At 50.5% G+C, this 16,018-nt stretch overlaps 1 protein-coding gene across 2 annotated transcripts; it reads right to left on the bottom strand.

Annotated features, from left to right (window-relative positions):
• Positions 1 to 3,350: 3,350 nt before the first annotated feature.
• LOC142560185 (uncharacterized) lies at positions 3,351 to 15,014 on the bottom strand. Of its 2 annotated transcripts, none has more exons than XM_075672093.1 (3): positions 13,966 to 15,014; positions 8,077 to 11,586; positions 3,351 to 5,143 (listed from the first exon to the last, which is right to left on the bottom strand). In XM_075672093.1, exons 1-3 carry the CDS (start codon positions 14,326 to 14,328, stop codon positions 5,027 to 5,029), a joined length of 3,990 nt encoding a protein of 1,329 aa, XP_075528208.1. In that variant the 5' UTR covers positions 14,329 to 15,014; the 3' UTR covers positions 3,351 to 5,026. The 2 variants fall into 2 exon arrangements, with proteins under 2 accessions (XP_075528208.1, XP_075528207.1); XM_075672092.1 differs by lacking the exon at positions 3,351 to 5,143 and adding an exon at positions 5,522 to 5,873.
• Between the last annotated feature and the right edge of the window lie 1,004 nt (positions 15,015 to 16,018).

The raw sequence follows: 16,018 nt of genomic DNA, 5'->3' as shown, positions 1-16,018 counted from the left end.
CAATTTAGAATAACTTCAATTGTTTAAGAGCGTTTTAGCTTTGCGCAACAGTTTTGCGCAACATGTTTAAATTTTGCGCGCTAAGCACGCCGGTAGATCGCAGCGCCCTATGGTGGCGTCGTCGCAAAAGCGTCCCGGATTCTCCCATTGCTTTGCTCTACAGACGATATACTGGCCCATTCTTGCACACCATAGCGGCGAGGAGCAGGTCGGCGCGATTGTCGACCACGCGGTGGCGCTGCGGTGGCGTTAGGCTCGGTCTCGTCGCGTCGTCTGCTACTTGCCCAATTACTACGGCCTCTTCAATATCTACAATGCCCCAGGACTTTTTGAGCGTGTAGAAAATAACCTGGATGGTCGAAGCCTTCACATGCCACGGCTCAAATGTTGGACCGTCCTGCATAACAGACAGCCAGGGCGCAGTTTCTAACGTGCTGACTTCGGCGCGTTCATCGCCATCCATGCAGTCACTTGCGTCAATTTCGTCGCACAAATTCTCATCACTTTGGCAGGAAGCAACTTGGGCGGGAACCGTTGTCCTCAATTTGTGTGGTTTTCATGCTCACTTGGGCGTCTTTGGTTTCGACAGATGTTCAGTTCGGAAAAATTCGGTGCACCACGCGCTCCCTCACTGTCCACCTACCTCGCAATATCGATACGGTTTGACTGTTCCGCTTCCAACAGTAACTATAATTAAACTTTATCTCTCAAATGCAACAAATATCATTAAATACGGCCCAGGCGTTATCTCAGAAAAACGTTTTTCCCGTTTTACACGTATTTGAATAGTCCGCGTCGGAGTTGGGCCCGAGCTAAAGCCTCCTCTTAAGAGGCATTCATTAAATTACTTGACATTCTCATTTGAACGCGTTGTTACTTGTTTTCTACCAGCAAAGTTCGTGCATTGGGCTCCCACCAAAGTTTGAGGGTGCGACTCTTACCAAAGGTAGTCGGTTCGGGTGCGCTACTTAAATATATACTAATTAACTATGTAATAATTAACTTCGCCTTAACACCACGCAACTGGTAGCGGAAGTTGTGCGCTCCTTTCCCACTGGCGACAAGTTAACTTTTCGTCCACTTTCATATCCCATTTCTTCCTTATTTTTTTACATTTCAATTTCAGCTAATATCCGCGATGCTTTCCTTGGCTTCATTGTCTGTTGGCTTTACGTGGTCATAATTAACAAAATCGAGTCCCTTTGTTCCCCTTCTCTCGCTTATCTGTAGTAGTGATAACTTGCAAATTCAGAGCAAGCTCCAAACACACTCTCTTCCGTTCACCTCGCGTGCAAGGCTAAACAGTAAGTAAAATTTAGCTGGTTGTTTCAAGCTAAAACGTTACCTTTAATTGGCCGATTGACATCGGGACCACCCGTAAAATTTGACCTAGGGGTTCAGATCTCATCCAAAAGTCAGTGATGCAGCGACAGGTCTGTACGGAGAAAGCAGCCGCTTTAAACACGAAAAATCGCTTGACGTCAGGGAAAATGCAAACCCAGCTTCCTGGCGCTTCTGTGCAACCTATGTTTGGGATGGACAGCGTACGCATAACCTTTTATTTTTAGGCTGTTGACGACGATAGAGGGCGGGCTGGGTATTGTAGCGCTGTAAATAGAACATTGCCCATATGCTCCAGAAGGTGTTCTTGCGCGTACCAGGCCGTCGCATTTGAGGGCGCGGCGTGCGCTACACGCTACGCTACGGCGTGTGCTTAGGAATGAACACCAACGAACGGGCATATAAGACAATGACCGGGACAAACAAAAGAGTAAAACACAGAGGGACGTACGTATAACCGGACGACCACTGTCGACGATACTGTATCACTTTCGCGTGACCTATAGCACACGGCGCGCTATACGATTCGAGCGGTTTTGCTCAACCGGCCAGTCAGCGCGCACTGACAGGGATATATATCTCCGAAAGTGATCGTCCGAGAATACGGCCCCAAGAGGGAACCCACAAATGCTTTCACCTAGATCGGACCATGTATTTTACCACGTATAGCCCCCATTTCACAAACACTCAAAATTTTTTTTCTCGATAGTTGTTTATAAACTCCAGCTGTGAAAAAAAAAAAAAAAATGGCCAGGCACTGGTACGGGCACTGGGCCTTTGAAATAAAGCTGTAGGGAGTACAACGAGCATGAAATATATTTAGTCGAAGCAGGTAATGGTTCCAATACGACATCTGCTAACTGAACTGGAGGTCAATCAGAAAGCTGTTGGCAGATCGTCACTGCTTGCTCATGCGACGCAACAAATGAAGCAGCACAAGCAGATGTGTGCAGGACGTTCTTTTAAGTTCTGGAGGGGTTGAGAAATGTGCTTCAAAAGACGATCGAATAAAACGAATCAAAGTAAACAGGCCTGTAGTCTTTCTTGGTACGCGGTAAAGGAAACAGATTTGCAGTGGACCCAGACATCGCGTATGCCAGAATTTTTTCGAGCGAAATTACGACGAAAAAAAAAAAAAGAACTAATAGCATTCATAATAAATACTTACTGATATTGCCCACTTTTTCTAATCTTAATGTTTTTTTATATTGTCATGCTGTTAACAAGTGTTCTTATTACTCATATGCTATTAACATGTTTTGCCATTACTCTTAGCTCTCCTCTGTACTACTGTTGCTTTAAACATTGGGACCTCCTTATGTATACTACGCACATGTAATTATCTGTATTTTTACTAATAAATAAGTTATGAAATTGTGAACGGAAGGCTATCTCCAACGGCTGTTTCACAACAGGGGCGCAGCCAGTGGTGCTGGCCGGGCTTCAGCACTTCCCGGCGCCGCCTGGTCTGCACAAACGCTCGTGGAGTACTTTGCACGGCCTCCGAGATCACCTGCGTAGCTTTTTAGGCAGACCTTGGCACCGAGGTCAGAGGCCACGTATACGACACCTTCAACTGGCGTCGTCTTATTCGGCAAGCGCTATAGGGTGCGGCGGCGCTGGCATCGAGGCACCCTAGGCACCCTCGCAAGAGCCGCGAACGATCCTGAGGCGGCAGCATAACGGAATAAAGCTCTCTCAGCTGTCTGCATGAAATCGCGGCCTCATACCGCAATCACCGATGCATGACAAATGTCGATTCGGTGGCTCCGCTGCGCTAACGCGGCACCACAGTAAAAAAAAGAAAGAAAGACAGAAAGAAAAAAAAAAGGAAAAGCACGGGCACAGTACAGCCAATTCGCGACAATTGACAGCTACATCCAGAGGACGAGGCTACTTTCACAAATAGTGTAGTGCATCCCGGAAATGACCGTGGCCATTTTTTAGGCAGACAGGCCGATAGGGAACAGTGGCGTGAATTCAGGAGTGTCGCGGACAAATCGGGGAAGTAGACAGGTAATGAAATTTTATTTTCCAAAGCAAAGTGAAACGAAGGGACAGAGGGCAAAAAAAAAAAAAAAAAAAGCTGTCGCAGCAACGTGACTACAGCCCAGGGTCCATCACATAGAAGTGGCATTCACAAGTGGATAACACTGTCAGCCCGATGCAACAAAATTTTGAATGTAGAAGCTTTTTTTTTCCTCTCTCTAGCAACAACGTTCAAATTTCGGTGGGAAAATATTCTCACGTACGTTGCAGTGGCGCTACTCATACGTATGCCTGTAGGCATGCATAGCAACGCATTCTACAGTAATCACTCGTGGTCGCGTACAATAAAAAAAAAACATGTAAATCTCATAATCATGATTATGATAAACCATAACCTGATAAGACACGCCATAGTGGGTGGGGGAAGTACTTTAGCATCCTAGAATAACACACATCTTGAAAGAAAGGAAATGCTTTATACAGAGGTTTCATGGAAGTCGCAACAACGAACAGTCACACACAGCAGAATGACATAATGAAATAGACATTATATAAGAAACAGCACAATTGATTACAATGAAATGAAATAATATATTGGTCGAAGCAAGATATAAAGAGCACGGTTATATGAAGAACTCCCGAAGGGGAGAGGGGGGTGCATTGTTCTGTCATTAGCACCCCAGGTTCTGGCTCTCGTTGCCGTGAAAAAAGAAACGCGTAAATAAATACAAAGAAAGTGAGGGTAAAATCTCGCACCAGCAATGCAGCAGTACGCGTGAAACCAATGAGAGATGTGTGGAAACGAGCTTTAAAGGAGCAGTAAAGAGAACTTGAGGTACGATACCAAATCACCCTTCCACAAAATGTAAGAAAGCAACTGAGAAGGCGTTCGGCGAGTCAAAGCAAAAAGAAAAGGCGCGCAGTGACACAGCATTGAAGTTGGCGCATCGACTCGCCGTGAAGACAAGAACCGAAGGAGACTTCTTGGGCGTAGTAAATTTTTTATCCGCAAAGTTCAACTACACTGCCTTCTGAAAAGGCAATTAAAGACTGAAGTTAGCAAGTTCAATGATTTCTTTTTATTTATGACCACCTTAACTCAACGACCACTCAAATTAAAAAAGAAAATAAGTACTTTGAAATCCGCGACCTCACACTGAAGTTTGTGGTGGTACTCAAACATCAAAACTCACGTTTCTATACTTTCTCCTGCCATAGCGTATATCTCAAATCAGCACAAGTAAAACTATTGAAACAATACCCAACGCGCAGTTTTTTTTTTCTTAAGGAAAGCTGGCATTTCTTTAAAACTTAAAGAATAACTGGTTAACGGTTACGTCTACAGTTCCAAGATTCTCAGCGGGAAAGGTTCCTCGAACACAGTGTTTATTCAGTAAACGTGATTATGATGTTCTGCGCCTTCGGTTGATCCAGCGTGTGCCTTTGGATGTATTGGTGATCTGATATTTCACATTGCAAGAGACTGTTACAATACGGAATGAAATTATATGATAGGAAAATGATGAAATAAAAGAAAGAAATGCATTCGGGAAGATAAGATAATGCAGATAAAAAGTTACACTGTAAAAGGAACAAAAAGTGAAAATATGACTAAAACCACAAATGGAAATGACGCGTCACTTAGCGCCATCAGGTGCCTCCCGGCCAGGGGCAAATCTAAAAATCATAATAAGTGTCACTTTTCCCAGTGCGTTGGCAGGGTGCAGGATTCAAAATAAACGACGCCTCCAACAGAACGTCGCTCGTATGCAAAGCCCGGGAAGGTCGAAAGAGCATCGTCTGCGTTGGTGACCTGCATGTGCAACAATAGAGATAGCAAAAAAAAAAAAAAATTATGCAGGACCCTTCAAAGGTGCGCGTCGAATAGCGTTCCGAAACCACCGATCGAAATATCTGAGAAATTATAGTTGACGTTAGGTTTCCTTTCGTTCTTATTGCGTGTCATGGCGGCCTCCCGTTGACGCCGATCCTCGCATCGCTGCTCCAACGTCTGCTTATTTGACGCCACAGACTGGACCGCCGCTTTGCCGGCTGATAAGGACAGGGTTCATCCCCATCCGGCATGACGTCACGGCTCTCCAACCAAGCAGCGACGTCCGGCGCCTCCCCCTCCCCCCCCCCCCCACCCCCGACGACCTATTTTCAGTCCGTAGGAGACTTGCCCTTCTCCGTACGGCTCTTTTCTCGTATCGTTCTACCAGATGAGAAACAGCAAACTATACGCTTTGAACCAAAAAAAAAAAACAGAAAGAAAGCCCAACATGACTATCAGAACGCTGAGCACACGTAGTAGATACGCAGCAAGGACATGCATAGCAGCGATTCCGCCTGAAAACGGCAGAGGTTTAAAATAATGCGAAAGAGAGCAATCAGGCAAAGAGTGCAGGAGTTGGTTCAACACTATTCCTGCAGCATATAAAATGAATATTTCCAACTTCTACAAAGGCCGACTGCTCCGCAAAGCTCCGCAGGCGTCTAAGAATCCTCGCCGGCAGACCTACTTGTGCATATACCGGGTATTCCTGCGAAGAATAACCAATTTTTTTTACAAATCATCAGTGGCAGGTAGCGCAATTCGAATCCTTGAGCTGGATTGCCCAAGGCAAGGAAAGGGGGGGGGGACATGATTTGCACGAAAAATCTAAATGCATAACTGACTAAATAAGAAGGATTTATTAAGTTTTTTCACTTATATTACGGTACATATACATACTGAAATTTACACATTGTAGCCGGGGCATTCGCAAGGCGGATCCATTTGGAACGAACACTGTGGACGACACCAGTTGAGAGATATTCATTCCCGAACTTAAGGGGGGGGGGGGGGTTATAATGACAGTCCAGTTACTTTTGTGTTTTAACGCATAAAACGGCGTTTTTGTTTTAAAAAAAATTACCGACGATTACGTTACTTCCTAATGCGAAATTTGAGCGCAGCAAATAAGCTGTTTCACCTTTTCGATAGATTGAGGCAAAGAAATCGAGCAACACATGTATGCGCTATCACAGAATTTTTTTTTTTATTTTTCACACGTATTCCTTTAACAAAGACTCCACTAACAGTTCTTGACAGTCATGAAGGAAGCTTTGTGGTCGGAGAAATAGACTGATATATGTTCGACTTGGTACACCAATGCTTGATTCTCAAAGACGAGATCTATACAAGTGCCTCGCGAGGTTGTCACAGCCGTGGGACGCGTTACGAGCGAGAGGAACGGGATGTTCTCCCGCATAAGTGTTAGGAAATTGCTGTTTGTCTTTATGTCAAGCCGCCACCGATCTGGCTCTCTGATTGCCACCGCACAGGGCGAACGGCAGCGGCAATTTCGGCTCGGGCGGTGCACATATACAGATCCGCCGCCACCGATCTGGCTCTCTGATTGCCACCGCACAGGGGTTGCATTGGAGGAGGAGCGAAGAAAGGAATTAAGTTCGAGCCGGCGCTTTGACAACCGGAGACTCGCAGGAAGAGGGGGGAGGGGGGCGGCGTGTACACCCAGCGGCAAACGATGGGGGCAGAAGCGCGCGCAGCAAGCGGACAACACGATAAAGGGAGGAGGGAAGAGATAGCAGCGACTGACTGATGCCGCTGACGCCGATAGTGAGTCAACCCCAGCTGCGGAGTTGGTTTCAGGGACAACGAATAACCGGCGCGTCGGCAACTGAAGAGCACCCTATCCGCCACACAAGAACAGGGGGGAGGGGGGGACCCTTTCCTCCTCTTTCTGCATGGCGGCGACGGTGTTCTATGCAGTCACGTTATCTTGACTCTCTAGCGGCGTCAGCGGCATCCAGCGGTATCAGTCGGTCGCTGCTAGCGCTGGGGGGATGAAAGGGGGGCGGAGCTGGTTACGAGGCCGACGACGACGACGACGACGCGAAACCCAGGAACGGACGCCAAAGAGCTGCGCTCTAAAAAGTAAGTGGAACGACAGTGCGATCTTACGGCAAGTGTTATGGCGTGTATTTTGAAAATGGTGTCATCGACATAATTATTTCGTAAGTATGCCTTGCAGCCTCACGACTAAAATTTGTGCACAGCAATGTGTGCCGCAAAGTAATTAGTTTTTTAAAAAAAAAAAACCACCGACGATTACGACGTGTTGCACGGACGAAATGTCTCCCACTTTGGGTACAACTATACGTAGAAGTTATACGCCTAGATATAATATCAGAACACGTTTCCGAACAATTCTCTCACGGGCGCGATTTCTAAGGGGAAAAAGTAGCATTTGTGCACACCCCACACATGCCACCGCAATCACTAAGGGCTCATTCAATACATTAGGCCAACACGACACCGATCTAGGCCTGCCGATTGTCGGTGACAGCGTTTTTTCCTGCGTGACGGCGCCTCTGTCACACGGCAACGATGCCGAGCACTCCGCCGACCGTCGGCAGATTGTCGGCGTCGCTGCAGTGTGACCAGGGGCCGACACGAAGGAAGAAACGCTGTCGCCAGTCCGCAGACCGAAATCGGTGTCGTGTTGGCCTAGCGTGAACGAGCCTTAAGCGTCTGCAGCAGACGACAGGGACACAACACAACAGCAAAATGGCGCTTGCTGTGTTTTCTGTGTCAACGCGTACTTTTTGAGCCATACATATGTTGTAACTGTGTGCCCGTCAGCCTAACCCACTGTATACTACTGCATAAGAGCTCGTCGGTAGGCTGTATAGTGTAGATATTAAAGTAACATGAAAATAGAACGTATGTTGCACACTCACCGGTTGGATACTTGACATGGCGGCCACGTTGTGTACAGGCGGATGAAACTCGCCGAAAGGGAGGGGCATGTGGTTGAGCTGAGGCAGATAAAGGTAGGACTGCAACGGCACTTGCTTGCATACCGGCGGATCAAGGCAAGGGGTCTGTAACGGCACTTGGTTGCATAACGGCGGATCAAGGTAGGAGGACTTGGCGGGCACTTGGTTGCATACAGGCATATCAAGGTACGAGGACTTGGCGGGCACTTGGTTGCATACAGGCGGATCAAGGTACGAGGAATTGGCGGGCACTTGGTTGCATACAGGCGGATCAAGGTACGAGGACTTGGCGGGCGCTTGGTTGCATACAGACGTACCATTATGGGAGGACTTGGCGGGCGCTTGGTTGCATACAGACGTAGCATGATGGGAGGACTTGGCGGGCACGTGGTTGTATGAAGGCGTACCAAGATGGGAGGACTGGGCGAGCACGTGGTTGTATGCAGGCGTACCACGATGGGAGGACTGGGCGAGCACGTGGTTGTATGCAGGCGTACCACGATGGGAGGACTGGGCGAGCACGTGGTTGTATGCAGGCGTACCACGATGGGAGGACTTGGCGAGCACGTGGTTGTATGCAGGCGTACCACGATGGGAGGACATGGCGAGCACGTGGTTGTATGCAGGCGTACCACGATGGGAGGACTTGGCGAGCACGTGGTTGTATGCAGGCGTACCACGATGGGAGGACTTGGCGAGCACGTGGTTGTATGCAGGCGTACCACGATGGGAGGACTTGGCGAGCACGTGGTTGTATGCAGGCGTACCACGATGGGAGGACTTGGCGAGCACGTGGTTGTATGCAGGCGTACCACGATGGGAGGACTTGGCGAGCACGTGGTTGTATGCAGGAGGATCACGATGGGAGGACTTGGCGGGCACGTGTTTGTATGGAGGAGGATCACGATGGGAGGACTTGGCGAGCACGTGGTTGTATGCAGGAGGATCACGATGGTAGGACTTCGCGGGCACGTGGTTGTGTAAAGGTGAAAGAAGGTGAGAGGACTGGACGGGCACTTGGTTGCGTACAGACGGATCAAGGCAGGGAGACTGTACCGGCACTTGGTTGCGTATGGGCGGGTCAAGGTACGAGGACTTGTCGGGCACTTGCTTGCATACAGGCGGATTAAGATACGAGGACTTGGCGGGCGCTTGGTTGCATACAGGCGCATCAAAGTACGAGGACTTGGCGGGAGCTTGGTTGAGTGCAGGAGGATCACGATGGGAGGACTTGGCGGGCACGTGCTTGTGTAGAGGTGAAAGAAGGTGAGAGGACTGGACAGGCGCGTGTTTGTATGCAGGCAGATCACAATGGGATGACTTTGCGGGCACGTGATTGTGTAAAGGTGAAAGAAGGTGAGAGGATTGGACGGGCACTTGGTTGCGTACAGGCGGATCAAGGTACAAGGACTTCGCGGGCATTTGGTTGCGTACAGTCGGATCAAGGTACGAGGACTTGACGGGCACGTGAATGTATCCAGGAGGGTCACGATGGGACTTCGCGGGCACGTGGTTGTGTAAAGGTGAAAGAAGGTAAGAGGTCTCGACGGGCGCGTGGCTGTATGCAGGCGGATCAGAATGGGAGGACTTGGCGGGCACATGGTTGTGTAAAGGTGAAAGATGGTGAGAGAACTGGGCGGACACTTGGTTGCGTACAGGCCGATCAAGATCGGAGGACCGGACGGGCACTAGGTTACGTACAGACGGATCAAGGTCGGATAACCGGACGGGCACGTCGTTGTATGCAAGCGGATCAACGTTGGAGGAGCAGACAGGCACGTCGTTGTATGCAGGCGGATCAACGTCGGAGGACCAGACGCGCACGTCGTTGTATGCAGGTGGATCCCAATGGGAGGACTTGGCGGGCACGTGGTTGTGTAAAGGTGAAAGAAGGTGAGAGGACTGGACGGGCACATGGTTGCTTACAGACGGATCAAGGTCGGAGGACCGAACGGGCACATGGTTGCTTACAGACGGATCAAGGTCGGAGGACCGAACGGGCACTTGGTTGCGTACAGACCGATCAAGGTCAGAGGACCGAACGGGCACTTGGTTGCGTACAGACCGATCAAGGTCAGAGGACCAAATGGGCACGTGGTTGTAAGCAGGCGGATCAACGTAGGAGGACCAGACGGGCACGTGGTTGTATGCAGGCGGATCACAATGGGAGGAGTTGCCGTGCACATGGTTGCGTACACACTGATTAAGACCCGAGGACTGGACGGGCACTTGGTTGCGTACAGACGGATCAAGGTCGGATGACCGGACGGCCGCTTGGTTGCGTACAGACGGATCAAGGTCGGATGACCGGACGGGCACGTCGTTGTATGCAGGCGGATGAGCGTTGGAGGAGCAGACGGACACGTCGTTGCATGCAGGCGGATCAACGTTGGAGGAGCAGACGGACACGTCGTTGTATGCAGGCGGATCAACGTTGGAGGAGCAGACCGGCACGTCGTTGTATCCAGGCGGATCAACGTCGGAAGACCAGACGGGCACGTCGTTGTATGCAGGCGGATCGCAATGGGAGGACTTGGCGGGCACATGGTAATGTAAAGGTGAAAGAAAGTGAGAGGACTGGACTGGCACTTGGTTGCGTGCAGACGGATGAAGGCAGGAGGACGAGACGGGCACTTGGTTGAGTAGAGACGGATCAATGTCGGAGGACTGGACGGGCACTTGGTTACATGCAGACGGATCAAGGTCGGCGGACCAGACGGGCACTTGGTTACATGCAGACGGATCAAGGTCGGAGGACCAGACGAGCACGCGGTTGTATGCAGGCGAATCACAATGGGATGACTTGGCGTGCACGTGGTTGAGTACACACTGATTAAGGTCCGAGGAGTGGACGGGCACTTGGTTGCGCACAGACGGATCAAGGTCGGATGACCGGACGGCCACTTGGTTGCGTACAGACGGATCAAGGTCGGATGACCGGACGGGCACGTCGTTGTATGCAGGCGGATCAACGTTGGAGGAGCAGACGGAGACGTGGTTGTATGCAGGCGGATCAACGTTGGAGGAGCAGACGGAGACATCGTTGTATGCAGGCGGATCAACGTTGGAGGAGCAGACGGAGACGTCGTTGTATGCAGGCGGATCAACGTTGGAGGAGCAGACGGAGACGTCGTTGTATGCAGGCGGATCAACGTTGGAGGAGCAGACGGGCACGTCGTTGTATGCAGGCGGATCACAATGGGAGGACTTGGCGGGCACATGGTAATGTAAAGGTGAAAGAAGGTGAGAGGACTGGACTGGCACTTGGTTGCGTACAGACGGATCAAGGCAGGAGGACGGGACGGGCACTTGCTTGAGTAGAGACGGATCAATGTCGGAGGACTGGACGGGCACTTGGTTACATGCAGACGGATCAAGGTCGGAGGACCAGACGGGCACGCGGTTGTATGCAGGCTGATCAACGTCGGAGGACTTGGCGGGCACGTGGTTGTGTGCAGACTGTCCGGTGAGCTGAAAGCAAGTACATCAAGTGGGTGGCAACATGGCACTTAATGCTGAAAACGCTGCCCATGCATGTGCAAAGGCATGCTAAACCGTGACGACGTGCCACCTAGCAACCGACAATTACGCAATCGAAAATGTTGCTTTTTTAAAAGGCAACAAGCTTGCACGTCGTGCGAGAGGCACCTTAAATGGATCCCGAAACGAATTTGTACAAACGTACTGAGTCGTTAGGGCAGGTAGTGCGGATCAAGTGACGCATTTGAGCGCTCCGCGTGAAGCATGTAATTTATTACAAGGTTTAAAAAATCTGCATCGCAGCCGATCGCAGCGGCGCCACTCCCCCGAGTTTGCAGCCGCCTCCTCCCAATCCGCCTTTCTGATTTTCCCGTGCTGCCCTCTGCCGCGCGGCGCTGACAGCATTTTGGAAGGGTGCCGGCGCTTTGGCCGGTTGATGTGTGTGCCTGCGCTCACGTTGAGTGCGCGTCTGTTGTGCGTCTCATGGATAGCGAATCATTAATGGCTTCTTCGGGGCAGTATGGTTTTCTTTAATGTCATGCAGCACTCACCGACCTCTGGGTGAGCAGGCGTTTGTGCGCTGTTCTGCAAACAGTGCAGCCGATAAGAGCACGCTTAGTTCCGTTTGCCGACACGGTTGTTGTCGTTTGTTGTCGCCGATTTCTGCACTCGGAGCTCGCAACGGTGACTGCGCGACCCAGATACATATATTACGGGTCGTTAATTTATTACCGATTCTCGCTTCTCTCGAACTCAATCATATTTGTAGCTTGCGTGCGAGCCGTAAAGCATTACTAGAGAAAACCGTTCGCATACGCGTTTTTTTTTTCTTGTTTCGTGGCGCTGTGGCGCCACCTTGGCGGGTTTCCGCGAGAAACGATGTGCGGCGTCGGGCATCGCAGGCCGCAGAGGCGCTCGCTGCGTGAATCGAGCTGAAATGGTTTGTACATCGTCCTGTCGCACTTTTCGTTTCGTGCGACTGGGCTTTTGTGCAGCCACGCCCACAAAACCATTCACCGTGCGATGTGCCACTGAACGAATACATCGCACCGTACAACGCGCCTTACTCTTGTATTCCTGTCATTCCTATTTGCTCGTGCTCGACGTAAATCTGAATATGCTTCGGAAGCCGGCCACATCATGAAGTTCAAGCTGGGGTCGATTCCGCTGAACGGAGGTTAGCCGCATAGCTGCCGGGTTCATGCATTTCGCCACTGTTATACCTGCACCGAACGTGCGCCAATAGGACGATGTAAAACATTTTTGACATCGGCCCGTGCATGGCCAGCGCTCCCTGTTCGCTTAAAGTACAGTAGAAACAGCGCACTAGGACATTATGACGAAATACTGAAAACACATATGAATCTTCTTACCCGCATATCAGAAGCGTTGTAGCACTCTGTCCTTCATCGGCCATGTACTTGTGCTTTCGATAGCGTATTATAGAGTAAACTATGCGCACCTAAGCGCTCAATCAAAGCACGGCGAAAATTCGGATGCTGGCCGTAGTCGCGTGGCAACGAGCGATGTCGTTGCTTCCGCTGAAGTACCGAAAGGGCCATCACTTGTTGCCTCTTTCCGATCGCTGTTCGCGGCCACTGCCGAAGCCGTCCTGGCGCAACATGGCGCAATTTCGGTCAATTTTCTGTGTTTTGCGCTGTTTGGAGCAGGAATTGGCGTTTGTATAAAACAGGCGCAATCGGTGCAGTAGTTCCACCCCCGAGGACCGCATGGCTACGCGCCGCGCACTCAGATTTTAGGACACGTTAAAGAACGTCACGGTTTCAAAATTAATCCGGAGTCCGCCCCTACGGCGTGCCTCGTAATCCGATTGTGGTTCTGGCACGTACAGCCCCATAATCCAATTCAAGTTTGCGATGCGATGCGTCATGCGAGGCAATGACAATGCTGAACCGTCTCAGAGGTTATTAAATGTGGCGCACAACGACGCATCAAACAAAACGCCTCTCCTTGTGTGTTCCGTGTACTACGCAAACGAACAGCAGTGGTGCCCAGAAGGCAACGTTTAACATCAACTCACTAATCTCGTGTTACACTATACACGTTGAAGAAATTAAGCTTTCGTGGTCAACATCACCGCTAATTATCGTCCATCAAAGCAATTAGCACAGAAAGCTTCGCACACATCGATTCCCACAGCGCGCGGGATCTGCACATCTTTTTTCCCCCTCTCGTAGTCGTACCTCGCGTTGAACAGATAATGAGCTATATTACCACCGACTATCGCTTTCCCAGACCTAACCTGTAATACGTTCACCTTGCGCAGCTGCAACGGTTAGCATGTACATACGGAAGCAACAATATTCAAAGCGGTGTCAAAGTCGTCGTACCTCAGCTGCACACACTTACCGGACAGGTGGGTGGAAAGTCGCTCACGCGGCTGTCCAAAGGCGGAAGAAGGCTGGCGCGCTCATCTCCCGTGCGGTGTGCTTTGGCGGAACGCTGACAGCGCTCGGGAACGTCGTCGCAAAGTTCGAACAGCTGCTGCAGATGATGCCCGACGTAATCGCCGGCGCCTCGCACAATGTCCACGCAGTTGACAGATTCTCGCGTTCCAGGTGACGAGCCGGGCACCATTCCTCGCAAATTCCCGCACATCGCTTGCAGTTCGAGGTTCTCTGGGCCTTGAAGACGTTCGGCCGTGGTTAAAGGTTCTTCTTCGTCGCTTGTCCGACGCTGCTGCTTCGGGCGCCGCGAGCGCGTGGGCTTCATGATTTCAGGGTGCGAAACGCAAGAGCCACCAAAGCACTGTCGTGCAAGCGATGCGACGGACGTGCTATCTTTCGCGGCCCAAGAAAAGGGAGCACGGCATACATTCACGTGGAGAGGTGAAAAAGGTGTTCTTTCGTGGAAGGTGAACGAAAAATGTGGGAAAGGGCATATCGCAACGCCCAATCGCTTAATCGCCCGCTGGATGACGTCGTGGGTTAGGCGGTCTCAAAGAAACGGACCCTTCTTTTTAAGAGCGCAGCTGTTCTAAGTCGAGCCTTCGCCGTCCAGCGTCCAGTGTCGCGCAGGGGGGTGGGGTGGAAGGATGCGATCGGGATGAGCGGATTAACAAGAGCGCGCGCCGGGGAAAGGGGGAGGCAAGTGCATAGGAGCAGGTGTTTCGCCGGCGCGCACCCTTTCGACCCTCCCCATTTCTTCCCTCCTATATCCTTTACTCCCACTCACGCCCCTCCCCCCTGATGGCGCCAAGCCGTGGTCCCGCAAGGGCTGCAGAGGAAAGCGGCAACCTTTCCCTTCCCCGCAATGAACCACTTTTCTCGCCCCATAGATTGCAATTAGGCGTGACACTACCCCCCCCCCCTTCGCCCGCAAAAGCATTGCAAAAGCGGTCACGCTTGCCTCCGTCACTCACGCACAACAATAGAGATTTAGATTAGGGGACGCGAGAGCTAAGGGCGACGGTACTGCGCGTGCGCAGACCTAGACGTAGGGATCTGCGCATGCGTAGTACCATCGCCCCTAGTTCTTGCGCAGGCAAGCCGCTTGCGTCCCCTAAACTAAAGATATCTGGTAACGACAGTCCGGAGGGGAAGTAGGAAGAATGTTATAAAAGGAGCAGAGAGGGGATGCAAGGAATGGCTACAATCAGATCCCGTACCGACGCAGTCAGGAAACGGGTGATTAATCTTACGCAAACTTCACTTCAGAATAGAGGCCCCAAAGAGCTTTGCGGCTGTTAGTGTTGGGGCACGCAAAAGTGAAGTTTCACAATAGGGCTCTGTGCTTGCTGATGCGTCTTGCGTTGACACTAGGCGTCAAAAAAAGGTATTAGAAAGAATTAAATACAATGTACCATATTATAATATTAGTAACTTTGACTTTCGTGTTTAAGGATTTAATTACAATTTAGAGGTTGTTCTATTAGCAGCAAACAATTTGTTGCGCATAGTTCTACCAACTTCACGTGCCTTACCAGCCAAGTCGCGTTAGGCCTACGAGCCATGGAATCCGCAATCGAATTCGGAATCAGCGGCGTCTAATGAATCAATCTTCATAACACACGCTATATTATACTTGACAAAAAGCGATAACCGCAGTCATTTCTCCTAGCTTGCGAACTTCACGCGTTACCACGAATCGAGCCCAGTTTGGTGCTAGGTTAGAGCCGTCGCTTCGATTGGTGCCGCCATGTTTGCTTACGCAAATCTTTTGGGGCAGCTTTGAGGGCTACAGCTAAATCAGTGAAATAGCGTGCCCGACGCAAAACCCAAACGCAGTTTGCGTCTCGCACATGCGCAGTGGCTTCGACGTTATTTCTTTGGGGCCCCTATTCTAAAGCTCTGCTAATTTTACCCCTCTTCGTTCGTTTCAGTACAGCTAACATGAGACAGGAAAATGCAGAAGCCATTGCCCATTCGGGCTCTACGGCATGTATTTCTATGTTCTGTGTTCT

Source organism: Dermacentor variabilis, chromosome 10, assembly GCF_050947875.1.
Source record: "Dermacentor variabilis isolate Ectoservices chromosome 10, ASM5094787v1, whole genome shotgun sequence".
In the NCBI taxonomy this organism is placed as follows: domain Eukaryota; kingdom Metazoa; phylum Arthropoda; class Arachnida; order Ixodida; family Ixodidae; genus Dermacentor; species Dermacentor variabilis.
This window is presented reverse-complemented; position numbering and strand designations above follow the sequence as displayed.

Excerpts from the sequence above, each read along its gene's own strand:
- LOC142560185 (XM_075672092.1), bottom strand. The coding sequence starts at position 14,328 with ATGAAGCCCACGCGCTCGCGGCGCCCGAAGCAGCAGCGTCGGACAAGC. Across the intron at positions 11,587-13,965 it reads ACTTTCCACCCACCTGTCCG|CTCACCGGACAGTCTGCACA; the intron begins GTAAGTGTGTGC and ends ACTTGCTTTCAG. Across the intron at positions 5,874-8,076 it reads CCATGTCAAGTATCCAACCG|GAATACCCGGTATATGCACA; the intron begins GTGAGTGTGCAA and ends TATTCTTCGCAG.